The 21,964-nt window shown below is 33.3% G+C and overlaps 1 protein-coding gene across 2 annotated transcripts; it reads left to right on the forward strand.

Annotated features, from left to right (window-relative positions):
* Positions 1–2,245: 2,245 nt before the first annotated feature.
* Positions 2,246–21,072, forward strand: LOC141683489 (protein transport protein SEC31 homolog B-like). 2 transcript variants are annotated; one of them, XM_074488227.1, is made up of 22 exons: positions 2,246–2,732; positions 4,075–4,129; positions 4,243–4,365; positions 11,020–11,116; positions 11,199–11,235; positions 11,346–11,451; positions 11,558–11,615; positions 12,436–12,533; positions 12,663–12,782; positions 13,128–13,170; positions 14,100–14,209; positions 14,267–14,394; positions 14,485–15,022; positions 15,532–15,624; positions 16,364–16,549; positions 16,627–16,837; positions 17,679–17,788; positions 17,899–18,051; positions 19,031–19,156; positions 19,249–19,546; positions 20,263–20,501; positions 20,587–21,072. In XM_074488227.1, exons 1-22 carry the CDS (start codon positions 2,416–2,418, stop codon positions 20,674–20,676), a joined length of 3,336 nt encoding a protein of 1,111 aa, XP_074344328.1. In that variant the 5' UTR covers positions 2,246–2,415; the 3' UTR covers positions 20,677–21,072. The 2 variants fall into 2 exon arrangements, with proteins under 2 accessions (XP_074344328.1, XP_074344329.1); XM_074488228.1 differs by lacking the exon at positions 19,031–19,156.
* Positions 21,073–21,964: the final 892 nt, after the last annotated feature.

Consider the following 21,964-nt stretch of genomic DNA (forward strand, 5'->3'; position numbering starts at 1 on the left):
CGATAATGATAACACTTATAGTGTAAAACCTAAGTCAGTGTTTATATAGTACACAGTTACAAGATAACTTCTAATTGATATGGAATACAATTCTGTCTCCTAAAGTATATCAATCAGATATCTTCTACAAGTCTTCCAGTCTTCTAACTCTTTCCATGCATATCTTCTTTTGTTTTAGTCTCGATCTTCTACTGTAAATTAGCTTCCTTCCTTATATGAAAGTCTTCCCGCACTTAAGTTCTGATATGACCTTAAGTTCTGATATTAAGTTCTGACTTCCAGTAAGTCCTGATTTCAGTAAATCTTGATATGTCCTATTTGTTAAGATCTGAAAACTAAACATGAATCATATTAGACATGACATCTCAAATATATCTAACAAGTTCTTGTATTATAATTTAGCTATTTTATTTTGAGGAGGTTACATGTGTGTAACGCTCTAAGATAAATAGATAGTGGTTAGTTGTAAAGACTTCTCTGCCTGCTATAAATGAGTAACTTTATAGTTTAGAAAATCTCGAGTCAGGGGAGGAGTTCGAGGACTTGACCAGGGGTGAGTGGACTCCGTTTGTGTAGTCAACCACCACGAACCAGGATAAAATCGACCATGTCGTTTATCTTCTTTCCGTATCTTTACTTTCCGCATTAACTTACTTAAATATAAGAAGTTTAACATAAATAGATTTTTTTTAAACGCCAAGCTCTAAATTTTAAAAAGGTCATAAACTATTCATGTTGTGCAAGACATGTCTGTGTAATAACAAGACTAAATCACATTGACAACCCTGAGATTTAGTTGTATGATAGTCTAAATCTGTATTATGTATTATATTTCTTGAGTTTGTAAAATGGTTAGAAGATTAGACTGGTATATTTTTCTGTAAACAGTTTCAAGCCTAAGAATAAACTCTAGAAGAAGATCAAACAAGATCATGCCCCAGAGAAAAGATATGAAAGCTTGGAGTTGAATAAATCTGTTTTATGAAAAATGTTCTTAAGTAAAGATATCGACAAGTCACATATCAAGTTATATAGAGAAGTCATTCGAGAACTCCATAATGACTTATCGAGAAGTCCAAAATGACTTATAGAGAAATCTCAGAGATATCGACAAGTCAAATGAAGATGTGAAGATTGGAGATATCAACAACCCATTTTTGCATGTAGACGTCTCGGAAATATCGATAAGTCAAAAAGAAGATGTGAAGATTGGAGATATCGACAAGTCAATTTCTCATTAGAGATCTCGGAGATATCGACAAGTCAAAATGCATATAAATATCTCAGAGATATCGATAAGTCATTTCTACATGTAGAGATCTAGAGACCTCGATAAGTCAAATACACTTATAGAGAACTCAGAGATCTCGACAAGTCAATTACACAAATAGAGAACCCAGAGATCTCGATAAGTATTATACTTATCGAGATGTCAGTACTCTATTGAACAAACTGGAGAGATGTCAGTACTCTATTGAACAAACTGGAGATCTCGACATGAAGCTCAAATACATTAATGTAGACAAGTTAAATATTCAAGATTATCGATCAACAAACGATCTATTAACTTAGATTGGAAAGCCTACACAAGCAGGTTGAAGAGTGCAAGATTAAGGGTCAAGATTAACTGACAGGAATGGTCACAGACCTACAAGATTTGCAAAGATTTATTAAGCCAAAAATAGAAAGATTTAGAGATAGCTTAGAAAAGGGTTTAGTACATATTATTGCATGTTGTATAAATCTGTGTTTGCTAATCTATAAAGTAAACACCATTGTTTTTAGGAGTAACAATCATGTCTAAAATTTTCTTATACTCTCTCAAGAAAGAAGCCGAGTTCTTTTATTTTAAAGAACTTAGAATTTGTAGCAAAATCAACTTAATTAATACAAATTAAGTGAGTTTTGAAATATTGTGTTTGTTGTGCTTGTTGTTTTTATTCTGCTATGAGCAAATAAATGAGTATAAAGAACGTAGGTTATTAAATCACTTTTCTAAATTAGAATTAAAATATTTGAATAAGAGTGTAAAACGGGTTGAAGTCGGTTATATTTCACTTAGTTAATTATTTTATCATTTTTTTTCATGTAAATATATTGATATTGATATTTTGGAGTAATTTAAGAGTAGTTTATATATGTCATAAAAAATGTTTGGTGAAAAAAGACCTAGAGTTGACACGCGGCAAACTCCTATTAGACCTCGCACGCAATAATAAAAAATAAGCTATCACCGGTGCAAAATGGAAGAAGAAAGTGTAATGCAACAAGTATACATTACATACAAACACGGCCAGGCCACTCCGTAGAGAGAAGAAAATAAAACACAATAAATCTCAGAACAATGTACTAATTTGCACTTAACTCCAGATCTCAATTACATATACACACATTCTGTATCTATAGTTCTCTGTTATGGCTCCAATAAAGGAGGTAAGTAGATCGGCGACGGTGGCGTTTTCGCCGGACAAGGCTTACTTCGCTGCCGGAACAATGGCTGGTGCGGTGGACATATCGTTCAGTACATCGGCGAATCTCGATATTTTCAAGCTCGATTTTCAGTCGGACGATCATCAATTGCCGTTAGTTGCGGCATTACCGAGTACCGAGCCGTTTAATCGATTGTCCTGGGGAAAAAGTTTGATCGGAACCGATGATTTCTCGTTAGGTTTGATTGCTGGTGGTCTTAATGACGGTAATATCGGAATTTGGAATCCTACTACTCTTATTAGGTACTCATCTCGTCGATATGTGTTTCCCAATGTTGATTTTATTGCATTGTGAAACAAATTTGAGTTTTTGGAATGTTGTTTTGTAATGTCGGTGTTATTCTAATTTGGAAATAGTTATTAGGTAATGATCTTGTTGATGTTGTTGATGTTGCTGCATTGTGATATGAAATTATGTAATCGGAATGTTAACTTGTAATGACTGTAATATTGGAATTTAACCTTATTTTATACTGATTAGGTGATGATCTTCTTGATAAGCCTGAGTGTGTGCATTGTGAGATGAAATTAAGTTATATCTGTGTTTTTGTGTGCATTATGTTCATTCGTGAAATGAAATTAAGTATTCGCAATGTTACTTTGTAACAACAGTGTATTGGAATTCATAGTCCTGCTACAATAATTAGGTACTGATCTCCTTTATATGTAATGTAAATATGCGTGCATTGTTTTATTGTATGTTTTTTTGGTTATCGGAATGTCAACTTGTAATATCCTGCGACACTGATTAGGTACTGATCTTTTGTATGTGTGTGTGTATATCATGTCTGTATTTATTGTTTTGTCTTGTTTTATATAATTTAATCGTACAGATTTTAAAATTATATATATAATATATGTATGTATCTGAGTATATATTATTAACATACTTGTGTGGTTGTCTTTATGTATATATATTGATCCTCTCATTTATATTTTAATTGACTGCATTTTGTTATGAACTTCAGTAATGCATGTGTATTGTGTCTCTGTGTTGATTCTCATATTTTGTGTTTTTATTGGATGCATTTTTAATGCAATTAAGTATTAAGATGTCTTGTAATTTGTGCTGGATCAATGTCTTGAATCTGATTTGCTAAATGTGCAATAGGTAGTAGTATTTCCGAAGATGATGGTTACTGTTTGAATGGACATATTATATTGGAATTTCAGGTGGAACTGGGGTTGTATCCCGTTTGACTAGAAGGATTGTTTTAGGTGTAGTTTGAGTATGAAAGTTTTATGTGCAAAGAAACATTGAAAATGGTGTATAATTCACTTATTATATTTTGGTAGTAATGTTATCGAGATCATGTTGAGCTGAAGAGCTAACCAAATTGTGGTTAATATAATGCCACTAGCAGTGATGGTTGTAATAACATTTGTGTTGCTAGTGGAACTAAAGTAAGTGCATTACTGCAGTCATTGATATAATATATAACGAGTAGTGATCATTTTCATAAACTCTATGTTGTGTTTTAGAGAATGTGTACTTGAAATTCTTAGATTATAAGCTGGTTAAAATGGTCCCTGTAGCAGTTTTTTGTGTAGTTTTTGAAACTGAGATCTGATTTAAATGCTTCAGTTCTGAGCCAAATGAAGGTGCTCTTCTTCAACAGCTTTCAAGACATAAAGGACCTGTAAGCTTCTTTTTTATCTATTATGTATTACCCATATATAATGGTGTGCTGATACATGATGAAGATATCACATTGTTTTTCCCTAAATGTTTGTTGTTTATATACCTTGCCAGGTTCGTGGTCTAGAATTTAATTCTATTTCTCCAAACCTTCTTGCTTCCGGGGCGGATGAAAGTGAAATATGTATCTGGGACATTGCAAAACCTACTGAACCTATACATTTTCCTCCTCTCAAGGTATGCCACATTCAATATTTTTTTTCGACTTTTGATTAAAATATCTAGTAAATGTTTTGAACCTATCAATAAAAGGAATGCTTCTGGTAATGATTTTTTTTTATTTAATGTTCACTAACTAGATGTCTAGATTCAGTAATTAACTAATTATGCATGTAGTCAGTAGTTGGGGAAATATAGGGAGTATTATTCTGCTATTTTTTAAGAATGTTTTTCAGATTATTAGATGTTACCTGTGCCTTCATCTGAAATTGCTCTATAAGGTCTGTTAGTTTTTGTGTTCACCAACTAGATTTATTGATTGAGTACTCTGTAGTTAGTAGTAAACAAAATAGAGGGTTTTTTTAGCTATTTCTTAGAAAAAGTACTTAACTGTTACTTTTTCACTTGATATCTATACGTACCACTAAAACAAACCTCCCCTAAGTAACGAACTGGACACCTGCTTTCTTTTCCTACGCCTTCATGATGACGAAAACATTATTAGTAATTAACTAATTATGCATGTAGTCAGTAGTTGGGGAAATATAGGGAGTATTTTTCTGCTATTTTTTAAGAATATTTTTCAGATTATTATATGTTATATAAACAGTTATCCAGCACCTTCATCTGAAATTGCTCTATAAGTTCTGTTAGTTTTTTTGTGTTCACCAACTAGATTGAGTACTCTGTAGTTAGTAGTAAACAAAATAGAGGGGTTTCTTTTTAGCTATTTCTTAGAAAAGTACTTTTATGTTATTTGAAGAGTTATCTTTCTTCTTCACTTGATATCTATATGTACCACTAAAATAAGGAGCTGGACACCTGCATTCTTTCCCACGCCTTCATGATGACGAAAACATTGCCTCCACACTGGAACTAAATAAAATTCCTTAAAATATTATTAAAATAATCAAATCTATATACAACACTACAACTACAGTGGTATTTAAATTAAAAATTGCGTTCTTAATGTTTTTAACAAAAAGATTTTTTTTTATAAAATTTCATAATAAAACTGGTCATATGCATTATAAAGGGTGAAAGTCCGAAATGACTATTATTGGGCTTGGACTCCCAAAAATGCCTACCAGCGGCGTGGAGTGTCCATACCCACGAGATGCGCCATTAGCAGTTGCGTAGGTGTCTCTCACGTCTTTTCACGTCTTTTTAGTGACGCAAAACTCTTCTTATTCGAACTAGCTTTTGGATACCCATAGATGCGCCTCACCGAATCATTTTATGTGGGATACGCCTATACATACGTAGTATTGGATATACATGTCGGTCAAGAAACACACGTGAAATCTCTGAATACGCTTGCTCGGAATAAGTATGATGCAGTTGCACCGCAGCCGGAGGAGTATCTACTTGATGCACCAGTGACTAAAGAAAGAGGGCAATGTACCGGTTGTCGTGCCTTGAGTAATATACGCCATCATTACATGAAGAAAGAGGAAGGTTGGTACAATTTGTGTACCCTTCTATGTATATGAAACCCTATATATATGGAAACCCTAACATGATGTTGGTTAACTAGAGAAAATTGACATTGGCAGTGATATTGGCAGCAACTCGATTTGGGGTGACCATTATCAAAGCAGGAGAAAAGATGTGTGTTTGAGTTCTACAAAGCTAGTAACGCTTTACACAGTGGCATATAAGGTGGGTAAAAAAATGTTACTTCTTCCGAGAGTAGGTATATTGGGCAGGCTGGCTATTTAAAATGGGTGTTATGGGCAATTTTTCTATTATAAACGTTGAAAATTCTATTAATAATTTTTCTAATTATAACTTCATACAAAACTAATAATTAAAAAAAAATCAGGAATACATGTTTAGAGTCTTTAGAAAACTTTACTCCTTAAAATCAAACCCAGCTTTCTTAATTTAATTTGTCTTTTTCTGTTTTCCCTACTATTTTACTATTATATGTATTTTTTTATATTACTTATTCGAGACAAAATCGTTCAAAATTTTTATAGTAGAGATTGAATGACAAAATACGAATATTTAATTTTAAATGGTACAATGTAGATATATATTATTGTTAAACTTTATTTAAAATGAAAAAATATAGTTTTAATTAAATATGCAAAATTTTGTGATAATATATATATATATATATACTATTATATTAAAGACGAAACAACAAAAATTTTGTTGGTGTCGGTCTGGTCACATAATTATAATAATATTTAAAATAGAACACTTTCATAAATAGATTGATATTCGTAATAAATTATATAAATACAAATTGAATTATAATATGTATAATCATCTCGGGCTCACACAAAATAATATATACTATTCACCCGAGCTAAACTAAATCATACTATTGATCCAATTTTAAATAAAATACAAAAATAAACTAAACATAGTTAGTTGAATTTTCCGTGTCGGGCTAAAAATCATACTATTGAACCACCAGATTAAAACAGAATAAAAATTTGAAAGGTAATTTGTTGGTAGATATAACTTCATCATACTAAAAAAATAATGTATCTTATTCACTTGGCCTAAAACAAAATAATATTTACTGGGGCTAAAATAAAACTTAAAACAAACTAAATATAATTAGCTGGATTTGGTTGATATAACGGGACAAAGACTAAAACAAAATAATGTACTCCCTCCGTCCCAGCCATTTGTATACAAATGGTTTGGGCACGGAGGACACGACATAGTAGTAAAATAATATTACTTTTGGTAATTTTGGTAAGATAGTGGGATGAGAGAGAAGGAAAAAGTATAATTTAGTGAGAAGAAAGTATAAAGTTGGGTAAAGTGGTGGGACCAATCAATATTTAATGGATAAAGTGAGTGTAGTGGAAGTAAGTAGTGGATGTAGTTGATTTTTATATTATTAAATTTTTACTATTTTTGGTAAGTTTGAAATGTATAGAATTGAATGTGACATTCAAAAAAGGAAAGTGTATAGAAATGAATGGGACAGAGGGAGTATAATACTAATATGCGCTAAAACCAACATTAAATTAAACATAAATATAATTCTTATACCATTGATCAGGGAATGAAACTAAACTAAAGTCCACCTAATTTGTTGGTAGATATAATGCATCCTTAAAAACGAGTGGATAATGGGAATCCGCCCCTAATAGCCGAAATATTAAAAGTTTAGTAGTTGTTCTGTCTGTACAGTGTTTAAGTTCATATTCAGACCTTTTTCAATTTCAATAATATCCATAAAGTTTTATTAAAATGAAACTACAGATAATTCGGTAGTCATTTGATATCGGTCTGTCTGTGCAAGGTTTAAGTTTATATACGAGCTTCTTTCAATTTCTGTAATATCTATAATGTTTTAATTAAAATTAAAATAGATAATTTATTAGTCAACATAAAAGTGTAGGACAAAAAAAATCAATTTATATTATTTATCTGGACTAAAATAATTTGTACAACTTGTTATGCCAAAAAATTGGTATAAACAATATTCAGATTAAGATTGATAAAATAGGCAAAATCGAAGGAGAAACGCCTAAAATCTAGGAAAAGATGAGATTGGCTTTCCATAAAAGAGAAGGCGCGTCCTAAGAACGCGCCCCATTGACTGAATAGCTGATTGACAGTTGTGGTTACTATGCCTTAAAGGCGCCCAATTACTGAAGAGTGGGTGAGGAATCCCTTGATTGAATTCTGTCCCATGGTGAACCTTAGGGCGCGCCCTAAGTGAGAAAGGCTCTTTGGACGGATTACTCAGACATGATTACTTTGACAGACTCATATCTTGGCTTTACTTGGATAGAAATAGGGCAAGCCCTAACGGTGTATAATTTACGGCGCGCCCTATAATATAGAATGACAAAAGAAGAGGTCAAAGGCTGATGACACAAGGCGGCGCCAACATACAGAAATGTTTGGGCGCACCCTTAACCTCTACTTGGCACATAATGTAACTTTGACATGATACTTGGATGAACTCTTTGGAAGATTCAAGGAAGATGGAGATTATTATTACTAACCTATTTGATGCAGGTACTCTATTGAAGAACTCCTTCCTGTAGCACATCTACAGGAAAGGCGGTGTCCGTGGTCAGAGACCTCCAGGGGTATGCCTGGACTGAAGGCCTCCTCCTGTAGTCAATGGGTGTCCTCATTGGGGATGTGGGGTGCAATCTGGTGTGTGCTTTGGGAGCTCTGTCTCTGTAGTCAACGGGTGTCCTCGTTGGGAGACTTCGGAGTATCCTGCACTTTGCACCCAATAGCTTGGGATCACTTGTCCTGCAATCTGGTAGGGGCTCCTTATCGGGGGACAAGGATGTGTCCAACATTTGGGGTGAACCACGGCTATACCTGCGTCCACGGATTAGAGAAACAGCTGGTAGCGGAGGGTTATCCTTGGCCAGGGAGATGCCTCATCCGTGAAGTCTCGAAGCCGCGGACGAGCCTTGAGCCTTTGTGGTTGGGCCTCATCGGCGGACATTCCTACAGTTAGTAGAAGACGGTTTTCAGTGGGTTTCCTACTGGGCCTCGGGATAAGAAATCTAAGCCCATTAGGTTTCTTGTTCCCCAAGAACTACGTGGGCTTGATCCTCTATAAATAGGGGTACGTAGGCAAATTGTAAGGGGTCAGAAGCGAGAGTGCAAAGGAGCCACCACTAACCCTAAGCAATCTCAGCCCCCAATAATCACCACCACTAAACACTGTTCATCTTTTCCGACGAATACTGTTCATCGAATCCGCCGGTTACTGTTCACGTTTCCGACGAAAAACCGCCATCACAGATCTTGTTTTCGGCTACGAACCTCAAGTTTTGTTGCTCCCAAATTCCTCCGTCAACACAACTAATTCAGGATAAATCAAATTAATTGAAATCAGAAAATAATTGAACTGCTATAACAAAATAGACAAAATAGTATGTATTTTTTTTGCTAATTAAAATAGTATTTATTTTTATCCGGACTAACATAATTTTACTACCATTGACCCGGGCTTAAACAAAATAAATAAAAATAAATTTAAATATAATTAGTTGAATTTGGTCGGTATAATGAGCATTATTCTGATAAAAAATAATGTATACAATTGATGCAGGCTAAAGTAAGATTGAAATCAAACTAAAGATAATTCGTATGCTATTTTGATGTGAGATAAAATTTACTTTTTAATTAAAACACATTTATATATTTGATATATATCAACAAAACTATATCATTCAATCAAGAAATTTAAAAGCAAAAATACCATTTATTTCAAAAATATCACTAATTTATTTATAATTATTATCAAATCATAAATTAATTTCGTATCTTAAAAAATTACACTTATTTAAATTATATTAAAAACAATCCATGCATAGCGCGAGTTTTAAGCTAGTAATACTATTATAAGAAAAATAAAGTATAATTGGTTAAAAACTTTCTATAAAATTGGTTACCATCTTCCAAAAAAATATGAATACATATAATTTTTTTGTTAAAAAGATTAAATCACGTATCGAACATAACTACGATACTATATACTATATCTATCTAGATCATTGCTCCATTAGGAACGCCCTTATATAAAGAATAATAAACAACACCATAGAATCATACATAAAAATACATTTCAATTCTAATTTTCATACCAAAAAACAAGGTTTTTGCACCACATACATGTATATACAAATTATATGTTTTCTATATTTTTATATATTAAAATCAAATTAAAGTTCAGCCAAGAAAGTTCTAAGAAGTCTATATATATAATCATCATATTAACTATATTGTTCTCATCTTATAATTTATCTCATCTAATGGGAATTTGTACCACATGTATATTGATCCTGATTGGAAATATATATTTTTGTAGAAAAATGTGTAACATATAACACTGATTATATATTAATATATATCATATACTATTTTAATGTCTGAAATATTTGATTAAAAATATTAGCATTGAATTTTATAGTATCTTTATATTGTCTGATAACTTTTTCTACTAGCGTATATGGCACAGTAACTAATCTAGTTGCTTATTATAAAAAATGGGCCAGCTTGTGGTATGAGTAACTAGATTCATTAATGGGGTATGCTTTATTCAGTAATTAAACAAATTTAGAAATTTCTTTTTGGCTGATTTGTTATTATTGATGTCACTTCTTCATTTGAATTTACTTAGTACCACCAAAATCGATTTTCTAGAATGTGTTTTGTAGCCCTATTAATCCTTTTGACATTCCTAATTGCTAGTAATTCTTCATAGATCATCATTAAAACTGAGTTGTTACGTCGAGGCCTCAAGCAATCCTGTATAGTCCCTAATTGTACAGTTGACAGCTCGTGCAACAGAGAAATCATATTATTCTTATAATGCACGCGGAAAGCTCTGGACTAAATTAGTTATTAGGTAATCTGTGGATACAGAGTCCGAAAATATTACATATTTCATAATTGTAAAATCAAAGTTCGAAAGTGAAATTTAAAGTAGACCAAGTGACCAACTATATAGGCCAATCATAGTTGGCTGGTCAATTAGATATTTATTTACTGTACTTTAACTTTTTTTTTGCCAAGTACTGTACTTGAACCTTCACCACCAGCTATATACAATTAAGAGTATCAAGTGAATATTAGTAATGTAAGATGCTTGTTTTTTTCTGTTTCTCATGTTGATTCACAAGCCTCTTACTCAAATTTGTCACTAACCACCATCGCGCTCTACAGGGTAGCGGGTCTGCTACTCAAGGTGAAATCTCATTTTTATCATGGAACAGAAAGGTTCAACATATTTTGGCATCTGCTTCATTTAATGGGACAACTGGTAGAATAACTTCTCAAACATTTTACACACAAAAATCTATGTATAATGTTGTTGATAATAATATCACTCTCTCTACATTTAGTGGTTTGGGACCTGCGGAAGCAGAAGCCAGTGATTAGGTAAAGTTCTATATGCATGTGCTCTGTTATAATTGTTTATAAACAACAGTAAGATAAAAATAAAAATTTGAACTCTGTAATGTAACCGAAATAAATTGTTCCGTTAACAGCTTTTCAGATTCAGTTAAAAGGAGGTGCTCTGTTCTGCAGTGGAACCCTGATGTTGCCACACAGCTTATTCTTGCTTCAGATGATGACAGTTCACCTTCACTCAGGGTAATTTTTTGTATCTTTCTACTCCGCCTATCTCCCTCACTGTCCCCACTTGCATTTATTTGGTATTGTCCCAGCATCAACTTTTGAGTTCACAACTTGCGAACAGGTTTGGGATATGCGGAATACAATGTCACCATTGAAAGAACTAGTGGGGCACACTAAAGGTATGCTTAAAAATATATATAGCTATTTTTTTTTCTAATTTTTATGGTGCTATATTTTATATACTCTGGTTGTCCTTGTACTTTCTAAACGTGTTTAACATGTTTATATGCTCATGTTGTCATGTTCAGTATTGTTCTCAGTATATCCTTCAGTTCTATTGTTTGCAGAAGCACGTAAATATTTTGACAGCCATCTTACCATGAACATAAATCTAAATAATTTTCTGTTGCAAGACAGCAAAATTACACACATCAAAATATTTGTAAAATTTGGTTAAATTATTGGAGGGGTCTAGACCTACCATTTTTCTCTTTAACTAAAATAAGTATATGTAGAGTGAGTGAGAAGATATTGTTTATTATCTTTTGCTGAGAGTTCACCTTATGTTTTCCATTACAAACATCAATGTTTTGTTGAAGTACGTTTTTTGCGTGAAGAATGCACACTAATTTTAAAAGTAAAAGTAGTTTCTACCTAGATTGAGTGGAGAGATAGAAACGAGTTACTGTAAGTCCATACTCTATACCGTTAAGGTTTTGTAGTTTGCATGACTATACATCCGTGTCTGATCTAATTAATCTATATTTAGGGTCGGAGACTTCCTTCTTTTTCAAGTTATGTTCAAATTTGTTTTTGGTGCCAAATTGAGTAAAAGATATAGGTTCAATCTCTTCTTTATGCAGTTCATGTTGCACTGTATGAACTCTATGTTTTTGTAAATACATGTTTACTTTTTTAGATGATCCTCTGCATATCTAGCGCATTGCATTTTTCCCTTTAACCTCTTAGATTCATGGTTTTTTTTTGTTATATAATTAGGTGTAGTTGCTATGTCATGGAGTCCCAATGACAGCTCTTATTTGCTTACCTGTGCCAAAGATAATCGTACTATTTGCTGGGACATAGCATCCTCAGAGGTAGCTTAATGTTTTGGAGACAATTTAGTCAATGAATCATGATGTTTGGCTATGATTTTTTTTTTGTTTTGCTGTTTTTCATTCCTATATGATGCTCTTTTTAATCTTCTTTACTTTTACAATTTACAGATTGTTTCTGAATTGCCTGCTGGATCCAACTGGAACTTTGATGTCCACTGGTATCCAAAAATGCCTGGGGTCATATCAGCATCTTCATTTGATGGAAAAATTGGCATCTACAATATTGAGGTCTGTTTTCTGATATATCTGGACCACTACAAAGGATATCTACTTTCTTGCATAGTCAAAATGGAAGCATGATGCCAAGCAGAAAGAGGTGGCAGTGAACCTTGTTGTTCACTGTCACATATCGTTCCATGTGATTTTATGCCAATATACTTGGACATATTATGCATTTAGTTGTCCAAATAAAAGAGAGTTTTAAAAGTTTCATTTATCTCGAATGTTAAGCAATTCTGTGATTTTTGTTAATTCGGGAGTCTGATAATAATCCGGCTAAGATTAGTATTTTTTACTCATTTTACAGATTGATCATGTATGTTTTATTAAATGTCGTATCCTTTTATCATGTAGGGTTGTGGCCGACATGGTGTTGAAGATGGTGATAGTCGTGCAGGTCAGCCCATGTTATCTAGTTTAAATACCTTCCTGATCCTTATCCTATTTATTTTTGTCTGGACATTGCTTCAAACTTTTAAGAGATTTCCCTTCTAATCAGTAAAGAAAATTTTGTGTAAAATTGTGTCAAGTGATGCACATCGTAGATAAAACACTTCACATTTTGAAAGGATTTCTATGCTGGAAGCTAAATAGGTTAAATTAAAGAGTCTGACTCTTACATCTTGACAGTTATACTGAAGTCTTTTAGTGATATTTCTTGGTAAACCTAGAATCTTATGGTGATGTCAATGCAATTAGCGAGGTTTTGTTCCTAGCTAGTATCATTATAGGAGTATACTTCGATGCAAATTCTGTTTATCATAATAGAAACTTAATGGAAATCTGCTGGAGTCTGAACTATTCATATTGCTCCCTCTAGAATATATATGAAATTACATTTGTTAAAATAGAACTGCGACCTTTGGGCTCAACCCCATCAAAACTGTAAGCATATTCTTGTAGTTTATCTTTTAGTTTCCCTTTAATAGACGGGACTTCTTTAATTACACCTTAGCATGCTTTAGGTATAAAGCAAGATGTATCAAAAAATAGAATGTTTCAAGTCAAGAAATTACAAGCTAAATAAGAAGATAAAGTGGGTTGATTTTCTTGGAGAAAAGAATAATTTTATTTGTCATATGTGATGTGCATTAAGAATTTCACATAGTTTCAGCATGCCCAATTGCTGCCTGAAAAGGGAATGCATGTACAAGAATCATGTGAAATACAAAGCCATGCTTGATGTGTGTATGATGTTTGTAGTATTCCTAAGGGTGAAAAGGGTTATATAATCAGATATCGCTGCCTAACTAGAGAATAGTAACTTTTTCCCCTCATTATTGTTCATAAATCATGTCATCCCATTATTATGTGAACCCAATGCAGGTCATTTAAGAGCCCCCAAATGGTATAAACATAAAGCTGGGGTTTCTTTTGGTTTTGGGGGAAAGCTTGTTTCATGTAAATCTAAAGATTCTTCGGGTGAATCTTCAGAGGTAAATTCTACTCTGTAGCCTGTACCTTTGAATTACCTTAACTAGTGATTGCTTCAGGTTTTTTTGCAAAATCTAACTACCGGAAACAACTTGGCGGAGAGCTCCTCTGAATTTGAAGCTGCTATGCAAAGTGGAGAGCGATCATCACTTAAACTCTTATGTGATAGAATGTCTTTAGAGTCCGAGTATGTATATCCACTGGAAAACCTAGCCAACATTTCCTTACCAGTTCGTAAAAGTTCATCATATCTCTATTTGTTTATCCTTTTGGGCAGGTTAGAGGATGACAAGGAAACTTGGGGCTTCTTGAAGGTCATGTTTGAGGATGATGGAACAGCACAGACAAAACTTCTTACGCACCTAGGTTTCAGTTTACCTACTGAGGCAAAAGATGCTATGCAGGATATTCTATCCCGGGATGTAAGCGCTCTTGGCATTGAAGAAAGACAAACGGGGATTAAAGAAACAACCTTATACCCTTTTGACGGGGAAGATTTTTTTAACAATCTTCCAAGTCCAAAATCCGATACGCCTGTTTCAACTTCTCGCAACACCTTTGAAGCCCAAAACTCCATTTCTAATGGGGAAGAGATACAACAACAGTCTGAAGAACAAGAAGAGACTGCTGATGCTTTATTTGATGATACTGTTCAACGTGCTTTGGTTGTTGGGGACTACACAGGGGCTGTTGCTCAGTGCTTGAGCGCCAATAGGATCGCAGATGCTCTTGTTATAGCACATGTTGGTGGAGCTTCTTTGTGGGAGAAAACACGTGATCAGTACCTGAAAATGAGTTATTCCCCTTACCTCAAGGCATGCTTAACCCCCCGATATATATTATGACCATTTTTGGCCTGCTACATATGTATAGAATATGTATGATTGTATATATAGGCTGCCATTATATAGTCACAATAAAGAAAACAACAAATTCTATTATTGATAAACACATGCACACACAACTAGGTGATATTTGAGAACTCACCCACTCTCCACATACTCATTGAAACCTACATACCTGCCCAGAATGCCAAACTCTTCTAATTTATAAATACCATTAATCTCAACAATTCTAGATTCGCAACTGAAACAATACAAAATTTATTCCGTCAATTTTTTCTAAATATTCCCACTTAAATTCAGCAGATCCTTTATTTCAAATTATTAGGCAAGCACACTAGTTATACCTATCATAAATTAGGTAAAGGGCCTTAGATTAAGATTCTATAGCTTTTAATATATAAGTTTGTTGAATCTAGCTTTGTTCGGTAGTGGTCCCTTGAATATTTATGACACTTAATTAATGTTTTTGATGAATTCAGGTTGTCTCTGCTATGGTGAACAATGATCTTAGGAGCCTTGTAAATACAAGGCCTCTCAAGGCATGGAAGGAAACCCTGGTTCTTCTTTGCACAGTAAGCTTCTTTACAAGAAAAAGTAAGGCAGTTCAAGTATTTTAGTTTGGGGTTGTATTCGCTTATGGAGCTATTACACACAAATCAAATGTGTTAATTTAACAATCAAGGTAGCCTTGGGACTCTGTATTTTGCATCAAAAGTGAAAAACTGAAATAATTAGTTATTAAAAGTGTACACTTCTTTTAATACCTAGCTTTAATACTAAAGAGTCTGAAAATATTAAGCAGATATGCTAAAGATGAAAGAGTGACTATCACATCATTTATAGTATTTTAAATGATAAAGATCATGTATATAATGATACTTCTTTTGACCTAATTTTATGCGAGTCTTTGACTTTTTGCATGCATTTGACGGTGATAGAAATTATACCTCGACGACTAATATTTATGTTTGTATAAGAGTTTATAAGGTAATCTTTTTACACAATAAAAATTTAAATAAATTATGTATTTCGATCCTTTTATGCTTCTTGAATATGCATCAAAGTTCAAAGGCGAACATTACTTGGGTTGACGGAGTATTAGATTGCATATAATTTTAGCATCATTCTTATTAGGCATTCTGGATAAATTTTGTTGTACTTCTATTGTTGTCCATAGCAAAGAAAAATACATTTTTTAATGTTCTTGAGTTGTATTCAATGTAAATGGACTGCAATGACAAAGCAATGAGATCCATTTTACTTGGCTAGTGCTACTGTTTTTAGTTGCTGATATGATCTATTATTTAACAGTTTGCACAGAGAGAGGAATGGACATTTTTATGTGATGCACTTGCTTCTAGGCTTGTTAAAGCTGGAAGAACACTAGAAGCAACTCTTTGTTATATATGTGCCGGAAACATAGATAAAACAGTAGAAATTTGGTCAAAGAGTGTTACAACAAAGCAGAACAGGAGTTCCTATGTTGGCCTTCTTCAGGTTAGCGTTACCTCTATATGGTACCTTTGGTTACATCTTAAAAAAAAATAGTTTACTCTATTTATTTATGTTGATAGGGTATAATGGAGAAGACGATGATTCTTGCTATGGCGACCGGACAGAAGAGAAGCGCTTCTCTGTGCAAGTTAGTTGAGAAGTATGCTGAAATTCTAGCAAGTCAAGGGTTGTTGACAACTGCAATGAAGTACTTAAATTTCATGGGGAATGATGAATTGACCCCGGAACTTGTTATCTTACGAGATTGTATTGCCCTTTCTACTGAACCTGGTATAAGATTGTCATTTCTCAGATCTTAGTTACCTTTATTTATGTATACAATGATCATGTATGTTTACAGGTTACATGTTTTAAATATTGCACATCTGGTAGGTAAGTTATGGACATTGTTTTGTTTTTCTTCTAACCATGACTCAGATAGATATTATTTTACTCCAATTTGTTCATCATTTTTCATTTCCTAATATTTTGGGTAGTAAATAATGAAGTCCATTTGTGGACATTCTTTTTTTTTCTTCTAACCATAACTGTACGCACATTATTTTACTCCATTTTGTTCATCATTTCTTAATATTCTTGGTTGTATATATTAAATTCCATTTTATTGAAACTATCAGCAGTCTACAGACTATTTTTAGGAGAACATTTTTAGTTGGAAGTAGCAGATATTACTACTATAGTACTATCAAGTACTAAAAGTCCATTCTATTATGAATTCTGTTAACTTTTGAACATTTACGACTAAAGCGTACTACATCATGGTCTGGTAATGAACTCTTGGTCACTGAATTATTAGGTTCATAGTTAAAATATCTTTGTGTGTAGATCTTTGGTTGAATCCTGATCACACTCTAAATTTTTAACTCCAGTAATACCTATTACCTTTTTGCATAATAGTAGCTATGATAAACTGTTTTAATTTAAAAATTGAAGTAGTACACCTTTGTAATTTGAGCAGGGAACATTATATCCTTAATTTTTGTGAGCTTGCAGAACACGTTGTCTTCTAGTGTTCATAAGACTTATAATGTTAGTATAATGCATATGCTGTGTTGTAGAATGTCAGGTTTGCAAATGTAGCCCACTCAAAAATATTATCTTAATTTTTTAGAGAGAGAAGCACTAGCCTCTGCAGATTTTGGAAGCTCCCAGTCCCAAAATGATGCTTATGCTGCCAATCGGCCCAACTATGGTGTTGAGACCCCTCAAAATTATTATCAGGTGTTTTATATATCTCTTTATGAATATATACGTGGGTACTGTTTCAATGACCGTCCCCCAGTTTTAATATGATTTGTTCTTATACTTTTAGTCTATTGTTTCCTTCTTAGGAAATAGCACCACCACAGTTACAGACCATTCAGAGTAGTCAAGAGTCGTTCAATCCTTCGTATTCGAGAGGATATGTTCCTCCTGCCCCGTACCAGAACTCGACCCAATCCGGTATATTTCTTCCAACACAAGGACCAGTTGCGTCGGCACGGGTATTTTTTGCTCCTCCAATTTTATTTGTAAAATTATTGCTACATATATCCTATAACTTGCAAGAATCGTGCTTTTAATCATTTTGCCATTACTAATACAAGCACTTTACATAAATTAATTTATATAAAAGAAATTAATATGATAATTATAAAGTATTATAGATTCTTAGAAACCTAATTAGCCAATTTTCAATTTTTTTTGAGGTCCGTAGCTTGAAGACCGACCGACTATAGAGCATCTCCCATATGGCTTTAATAGTATACAGTATAGATTTTTAAGTTTGTTAATATAATCTTTATATATTAAAATACTTTATGTGTTCATATATATAAAATAATATATTAACTAGAAACCAGGGTTAACAAAAAACTAATGGCCGACTACAAACGATCTCCTGTTCAACTGTAAAGATATAGAATGGTTTGTGTTAATACCTTTGCAGTGGGTTGTACTTCGTTTGTCACTACACGAGTACACGTCAACAAGAGGGACTTGCTGCTATAATCAAAAAAAAAAATAAGAGGCGCCTTTTTGGCCAACACCCAACATACTTTTATGTTAAAACCAAATTAGAAAAGTCTACTCGCCATTTCTTTCCCACATTCAAAAAGCTTCTGTCCCAGCCTTTTCAGCTATATGCAAGCAACGCTTGGAAACAATATCCCGAGAAGGGGGAAAAGCTGATTTAAAAACAAAATCTACGATGTTTACCTTTTTTTGAAAGCAACTTTCATAATTTATGGGGACAACGGTATTTAATATTAAAATTTTAGGGTAAATTAAAATTAACCTTCAGCTTAGTTTTGAGAAAACCTAATATGAACATTTTTTTTACCTTTCTCTTAGAATTATATCAGTTGTTCACAAAACAGTTGTCAGCTTTTCTTCTCAGCACTTTCCCCACAGTAGGTGAGGAACAAAAATGCTAACCGCTCCTAAGCTCTCTCTTATATTATGTTTTTTGATTCCTTCTCTCAGCCTACTTTTGCCACACCTGCATTTAGCAGTCAGCCTGCAGTGAGACCTTTTATTCCTGGCACTCCTCCAGCGCTAAGAAATGTAGAGCAGTATCAGCAGTCTACATTAGGCTCCCAACTATATCCTGTAAATACACATTTCTGTTATTTAACTTAATGTGTGTGTGTGTGATGTATATATATTGCTGAAGTTACTGTGTATTATTGGCATTGCGTCAGGGCCCCGATGCAAACCCTATTTATCAGGCTGGAATTCAGAATGCAAATCTTAGTTATCAGGCTGGAATCCCGGTGGCTGGTTCTCGTGGACCTGTTCCTTCTCAGATACCAGGAACGGTTGTTTCTCCAATTCCAGGACCTAGAGGATTTACTCCAATCAGTAATACAGATGTACAGAGATCTGGCATGGGTATAGTGCAGCCACCCAGTCATACGCAAACACCACCAGCACCAGCACCAGTAGCTCCTCCAGCTCCCCCGTCTACGGTGCAGACTGTTGATACTTCAAATGTCCCTGGTATTATCTTTTCTCTCTCTCATCTAAAGAAAAGGGAAACTTCCTAATCCGTGCAAAAGAACTTATTAAATCCACTGGTATAGGATATGTCAAAGCCAAATTCATCAGCATTTAGATTGTTTGAAGTTTTTAGGAAAAGTACTTGCTTAGTATATACTTAATTTTGAAGCTTAATATTGCTAATCTTTCTATCTGAGATCGAATGGTTAAAGTTGATATGAACAAATGTTATTCAAGAATATTAATACTATAACAGGCATGTGTATATATACAGATTGGTAACCTGACTGGTATCATGATTAATTTCCAGTTGACCAATTAATCGCTTGAATTTGGTGGTAACGCATAGACCACCAGACAAGTTTCAGAATTTTGTTGATGGTAACTGGTAAAAGTAGCAGGATGGTTCATGCAAGTATCGCTCAATAGATGGCCGAAGTAGAAGTATGTTTCTTTGAATGATGTTAAACAGATGGGATGGGGGTGGTATGGCTATTGAGTAATGCTGGAATAATTGAAATGATGACCTAGTTTATCAGAAAATCAGTAGAAACTTGTCTTTCAATTTTAAAATTTTTCCAACATACATGTGAATTTTTCAAATTATCCAAGTGACAATTCAATATAATCAATTATATCTTATTGTTCTATGACAATCATACAATTGTCTATATGTTTACTAATTTATGTTCTTGTGCTTCTATCTACTTTCCCAGGGCATCAGAGGCCGGTTATTACAACTTTGACCAGACTTTTCAACGAGACATCAGAAGCACTGGGTGGTGCACGAGCAAATCCAGCTAAGAAGCGCGAGATCGAAGACAATTCAAAGAAATTTGGTAGCCTGTTCGAAAAACTCAACAGTGGAGATATATCTAAAAATGCTGGCGAAAAGCTTGTGCAGCTCTGCCAAGCTCTGGACAGGGGTGATTTCAGTACCGCCCTCCAAATCCAGGTATTCCATGTTTTACACATTTAATAGTTTCTTGCTTCATTATACAGGAAACTTTTTGAATTGATTGCTCCTGATCCTGTTGTAGGTGCTTCTTACTACAAGTGATTGGGATGAATGTAACACATGGTTAGCAGCACTTAAAAGAATGATAAAAACTAGGCAGAATGTGAGATAATGTTGGTCTCAGTATTCTGGCTTAGCAGATCAGACGCCTGTTTTGAGTTTTTTTGAATATATAGACCAAAAGTCAGTGCTCTTTGTACACACTGACATTTTAAAATGTGGTGGCAGGGTTACAGTTTGTTATTTTCTCATTTTACTAAATTTTCTTCCTATTTCTAAAAGCAAATAGAAATCATAGCTCGGACTTCTGAGAGAATGCTAATGTATTATGTACCTACAGTTACTTTTCAGCAAAATTGTTAGTGCTTTCAGAAATAGATTTTTCCTTTACTTTGATAGACGGCATACTTTTTGGTTGGTGTCATTGAGCTGCTTAGAAAGACTGTAATATCAGTACTCAGAAGATCTTAATAAGATAAATTGTAGCTTAGTAATGATTTTCTTTTACTTCATTGTTTGCTTGATTATATTGTACCTTCTTTCTTGTTTGTGTCTAACTTTGGTATCATCCATTCAAAAGTGTGATATGCGTAATGTGTGGCCGCTTCTAAAACATGTTAAATATCAAAATAGTAACTGTAAGTGAAAATTATATATTAATTTTGTCATCTAACTTAACAAGGTATTATTTATTTAAATTATTATATTCAAACTAAATATCAAACAGACAACATTAAATATATGCTTAAAAACTAAAAATTATATTAATTAAGTTTGACTCTAAAATTGCTTAAATCATATTTATTTATTTTTCTGGAGTTTCTTCTTTTTAAATATTAAAATTAATTTTTCCTTTTTTAGGGTCCTATAATTTAGGTGAGAAAATATTTAATTTACATACTCGAAATAGAAAAGACATCCAAATTTGTTTAAAAAATGATCTATCAATATTACCCCAATCGAATTTTAAAATTCCGGATAGATATAGTGCTAGATAAACAATGATCAAACCTGCTACCAATTTCGTATTTTTTTATCTCGCCTAGCATGATTTGTGTTGAAGAGGGAAAAATATTGCTCTGCTCTTCTTTTATCCAATTTTTGTGTTTGATTGGTATTTGTTATATAATTGATTATCACTAGATTTGATTACTTAGATGTTATTGTTTTGCTTTTAGTTCGAAGCATGATCATTTAGTAGCATGATAGGTGTAATATTGGTAGTCAACTAATGATTTGCTCCATTGATACTGATCGATAATTCATTGGTTTTTAACTTTCACTCACATGTTATTAAGAATTTTTTTTTAAAAAAATGTAGTTCATCATGGCACTTTGCTTATTAAATAAAATTATTTTTTTTGAAAATTGAGTGTACCTCCACTTATTACGTGCTCACA

This window comes from Apium graveolens, chromosome 9 (genome assembly GCF_009905375.1).
Source record: "Apium graveolens cultivar Ventura chromosome 9, ASM990537v1, whole genome shotgun sequence".
Classification (NCBI taxonomy): domain Eukaryota; kingdom Viridiplantae; phylum Streptophyta; class Magnoliopsida; order Apiales; family Apiaceae; genus Apium; species Apium graveolens.